Source organism: Tamandua tetradactyla, chromosome 6 (assembly GCF_023851605.1).
Source record: "Tamandua tetradactyla isolate mTamTet1 chromosome 6, mTamTet1.pri, whole genome shotgun sequence".
NCBI classification, from domain to species: Eukaryota; Metazoa; Chordata; class Mammalia; order Pilosa; family Myrmecophagidae; genus Tamandua; species Tamandua tetradactyla.
This window is the reverse complement of record NC_135332.1, coordinates 123,287,191-123,292,026: the sequence shown is the minus strand read 5'-3', so window position 1 is coordinate 123,292,026 and position 4,836 is coordinate 123,287,191. Positions and strand designations below refer to the sequence as shown.

The window sequence follows — 4,836 nt, the reverse complement described above, 5'->3', positions numbered from 1 at the left end:
ATATTAGAAAATGAATATCTGTGAGTCCACTACACTGTTTGTGAAATAGAACAATTCCCAACACTACTGAAACTCTTGTATAGCCATCCCTGATGACACTCCCTTTTTCCCATCTTAGAGACAATAGTTTTCCTGTACTAACCATTAGTAATGTTTAGTTTGGTATTCAAAAACTAGAAATACAGCACATGTGTCCTTCTGTGACTTGCATTTTTCTACTCAACAGTAGGTGAGATTCATCCATGTCAATGTCTATAGCTGAAAATGTGTAGAATCCCACAGTTCATATATCGTATCAATTCCCCAGTATTTTTCTCTTATAAAAATTATTCTGCTACTAACATTTTCATAGCTGTTTCCTAAAACAGATGTATCAATTTCTCCAGGGTATATACCTAGATGTGGAATTGCTAAATCTCGATGATCACTTTTCCTATTTTGATCACCAACGAATTATGCTTCATCCTGTCTCCCCACCCTGACCTCAGGGGGCATGAGTCCTGTTCTTGCTTAACTGATGAGCTGGACTTAATATCTATGCTGAGAGACCTAAAGGGGTAAGAAGAGAATGAGATGAGGGAGGCAGCAATGCCTCCTAACCACAGACTATGACTTTCAGCCATAGCCTGGGAAAACCAAAGGCAGACAATGTTGGACACAACGTGGAACACCCTCATTGGCTCTTTTGAACATGGATATGAGATGGGGCTCAGCTGCACTGGAGACAGAGTTCCCAGGCTACCACTCAGTTGATGTCACAGAACCCACTGTGAGATCGCTATGATGCTGTTGAACACATAGATTGAAAAAAGATAGCATTTCATTTTGAGGATGTACGGATTTATTTAAAATTAAAGAAGCTAAGCCGGAAATAGCTTGGCTTTCCTCCTCTGGCTCCTTCTCATGGGCTTCAAAATTTACTGTCTCCTTGGTTTGATATCTTGGTACCAGTGATCTCTGGCTCCTCACCACACTCTGGCTTCCTGGTATTTCCAATTGTTCTCTTCCATAGTCTTAGACATGTTGTCCACCTTTGCCCGCCTATTGGGTCTCTTATTTTCAAACCTGAGCCACTGTGGAGTAGGAAGGGTTTTGAGGGTTTTGCACAAAGATCCAGTCTTGCTGGGTCTATACATGAAGTTACTGTCTGTTTAGTAATTTTGAAGCTCATGAACAGCTGGCACTGCTGGGGCTCTAACTTGAAGACCCTAATCTAGTTGTAGGTTGGTGTGTCCCCAGTTTTTGAAGTAACTGATGTGATCTTTTCCTCTGTCTCAAGCCGAGTTTTGCCCATTGTGTCCCCTGGTAGTTGAGCCTGGGTAGCGTTGCAATCCACAGGTCGTCTCAGGAGGTAAACAATTTTTTCCCAATAAGTGAAAAGATCTCTTGCATCTGAGGAGTGGCACAGCTGAATGTAAAAAGAGCCCCCGGTGGCAAGCTTCAGGTGGAGCTGTTGTTTTTTATGGTCATGGATGGACATCTTCACAAACTTCAACGGAAGCAGTCTGGTTAGCTCTAAGGTCTTTGTACGCCTGCGCCTTCCCCTCTGGGGGTCTTGACCACGTCTGGCATGCTCTTCACTGGGGACCACTGGTTGGGCCAGCAGCATGACATCGGGTAGTGGGAGGCAGGGGCTGGTGGAAGCGATGCCCACCGTCATCGCCCGCATTTGGTTGTGCACATCAATCAGTTCTCCTCTTCTGTTAATCTGGATGAAATCGCTCTCAAACATCGGCGCGTACTTGAATGCAGCGTACTCTCCCCTGTACAGCTGCCGCTGCAGTTTCCCCATAGGGGTATTAAACATGCTCACTTCGCGGCTGCTACCGGCGGTGTAGTACGGCAGGGCAGAGTCGGCGCTCATGGCTGTTTTATCCCTGCGGCTCATCTGCTTCTTCCCTTGCACGCTTTGCAAGGCCCCCAGCAGCTCTGGCCTAGTCCTTCATCCGAAGGACCTCCTGGCCATCTTTTCTTTTTTGCCTCAGAGCTCCGCAGGAGGGAGGAGCCACCCAGAGCGACCGAGGATGGGGTGGGGGTGGGAGTGGGGGCGCCCACTACCGACCACTCAGTCTTTTGTGCCTCTACCCAGACAGCACCCAGCCCGGGGCGTGGAGAGGTGGGGTTTGTCCCCTGCGAGCCGGACACCCCCTTCACCGCTGCCACCACCGAATGATCCCGCAACACGAGGCAACAACAGCAGTCCCGCAACTGGCAGTCCCTCTCCGGAGCCTCCACCGCGGCCCCAGCCACCTGGCAGAGCCACTTTTATCCTCTCCTGTGCATTGTGACCTGCTGCTCTCACACATCCGTTTGTACTCGCTCTCCAACAACCTCCCACTCAGTGCAGTGACGCCATCCTCCTGCCACCCGCAGCGCCACCGCGCAGCAGACCCGTACCCCACGCAGGGCCGCGAGGGCAGTGGCGGCGGAGCCGATTCATCGTTTTTTTTTTCCTTCTTTTTTTGCATGGTCCTTGCTTCTTGGAAATGTTAGGTGGAATGAAGAAAATAACCCAATTCTAAGGCGTTTGAATTTCCTTTCAAGAGAGTGAAACTCCCTAAAGGCAATGGGAGTGTGAGCCGTTAATAATGTGTGGAGAATAAGCAGAATTCGTGAAAGAGCAGGCTTGTGGATGTGAAAATTTATTATATTCTCTCCATAGGCAGATTCACTGTGAAGTTTATGAAATTTAGTCTTCAAGGACCCTCCTTGTATAGGGCTCTTCCAAGATCCTGGGAGGGGCCCTAGCAATGTATTATAAAGTTGTGTGTGTAAATGTATATATATATTTGCATACCCAATATTATATATAAATACATATTATATTTATATATTTTCATATATAATATAAATATACATATGTATGAATTGCCAGGTCCTATTGCACCTGACAATGGAATCTGTAGGCTGAAATTTCTTCCCACCATCAGATGTACAAAATTAGAAGTGGAGGATTTGGTGCTTGGAGATGTTTAGGCAAAACAGAACTTCACTCATGTCAGGAATTTAAGCACTGCATAAAATAATTATTTCTGTCATTTTTGATCAAAATTCCGTGCATTTTTCCTAAATAAATTGTGCAATTCCCTGATAAAACTGCACTCAGCAAAACAACCTGAAAAACCTTGTATTCTAGCGACAAAATTCCTACATGTATTCATCAATACAGCAATGCATGCTGTATAAAAGTTATTTGATCACAGAATATTGTAACTCAATATAATGTAATGATAATTGAAAAATGGAAGTGCTATTATCCGAATTAACTTTATGTATTTTTCCTGAATTATTGACCCTATCAAAATTTAAATATGATGGGAAAATATCATTGTGGAAGTGTAAACAAACATAAAAAGACTGGCAGAAACTTCAAAATATTGGAAACTTTTATTACATCACAATGGGAACTAACAGCAAATGGTCAAAATCTAGAAGAGAAGGAAAAAAAATCATAACCACCTGTGCCGGTTTGAAACTGTTATGTACCCTAGAAAATCCATTTGCTTTTATCCTGATTCAAAATTGTTGGATGGGATCTCTTTGATTAAGTTATTTCTATGGAGCTGCGACCCAACCATTTGTAAGTGGGACCTTTTGATGAAGTGGTTTCCATGGAGTTGTATCGCTGTCCATTCAAGCTGGGTCTTAATCCACCTAAAGGAGTCCTTTAAAAGGGAATGATTTTGGAAAAAACTTCAGAGCTGACACATAACAGAGATGTTTGGAAATGCAGAAAGAAGACGTCCCTGGGAAAGCCATTTGAAATGAGAAGCTTGGAAAGAAAGTTAGTAGACATCCCCACGTGCCTTCCCAGCTGACAGAGAAACCTCAAACATTATCGGCCCTTTCTTAAGTCAAGGTATCTTTAACTGGATGCCTTAGTTTGGACATTTTTATGGCCTTAGAACTGTAAATTTGTAACTTAATAAATTCCCTTTATAAAAGCTAACCCATTTCTCGTATATTGCATTCTGGCAGCTTTGAGAAACTAAAACGCCACTCTTAAGATAGATAATGAAAAGGACAACTGAAGAAATAAATAAGAATTCACTTTTGTACTTATTTTGTATTTGGAATTTAGCATTTTTTTTTGCATGGACAGGCACTGGGAATTGAACCCAGATCTCCAACATGGCAGGCAAGAACTCTGCCACTGAGCCACTGTGACCCACACTTAGCATTCTTTTTTATAATCAGAGCATCCCAAATTATATCAGCTTTAAGCCTTGAAACCTGGATCTGCTCCTGATTCTCTACTTCTTTGGGAAGGAAGACAGATTTAAGGTAAACTAGAGCTGCAGAGGATAGGAATTCATCAGTTAGTTGATATTTCACTTGTGCCCGGTGGTGGAACCTTTGCCATGCTTCCTCTCCTGTATGGACGGGAGTGTTGAGCTTGAACCGTGACCGATGTCCAGGTCCCTGAGCCAGGGGCTATGGCCCAGTGTCCAAGAGATATGGAGGGGGGCTGCTAGGTTTCTACATCTTGATTATATAGTAGATCTCTTTCTTAAAATAAAGGTAACTCCTTGTAATATATATGTATATTTATATATAAAAATACATAATTTAAATATAAATAGAAATACATGTATTATATATGTGCACATATATTAATATGTAATATATATATAAATGCATAAATTCCATGGATTCCAAAGAAAAACCATCCTGTGCCCATCTAACATATTTGCAATAAGTTGAAGCACTGACACAGGCCCGAGAGATTGGTATTCAGGTGCCTACTGCTGGAGACTCTGGGTATCTGCCAGGGCAGATATTCTAAAGAAGTTGTGACCACACTTCAACACATGAATGAATAAATACAATGTAGTA

At 42.9% G+C, this 4,836-nt stretch overlaps 1 protein-coding gene across 1 annotated transcript; it reads right to left on the bottom strand.

Moving 5' to 3' along the window:
* Nucleotides 1-818: 818 nt before the first annotated feature.
* Nucleotides 819-2,341, bottom strand: LOC143686330 (Golgi-associated RAB2 interactor protein 4-like). Its single transcript, XM_077163216.1, has one exon. It carries the CDS (start codon nucleotides 1,886-1,888, stop codon nucleotides 1,214-1,216), a length of 675 nt encoding a protein of 224 aa, XP_077019331.1. The 5' UTR covers nucleotides 1,889-2,341; the 3' UTR covers nucleotides 819-1,213.
* Nucleotides 2,342-4,836: the final 2,495 nt, after the last annotated feature.

What these genes read in the sequence shown, in the direction of transcription:
- LOC143686330 (XM_077163216.1), bottom strand. Translation starts at nt 1,888, where the DNA reads ATGAGCCGCAGGGATAAAACAGCCATGAGCGCCGACTCTGCCCTGCCG.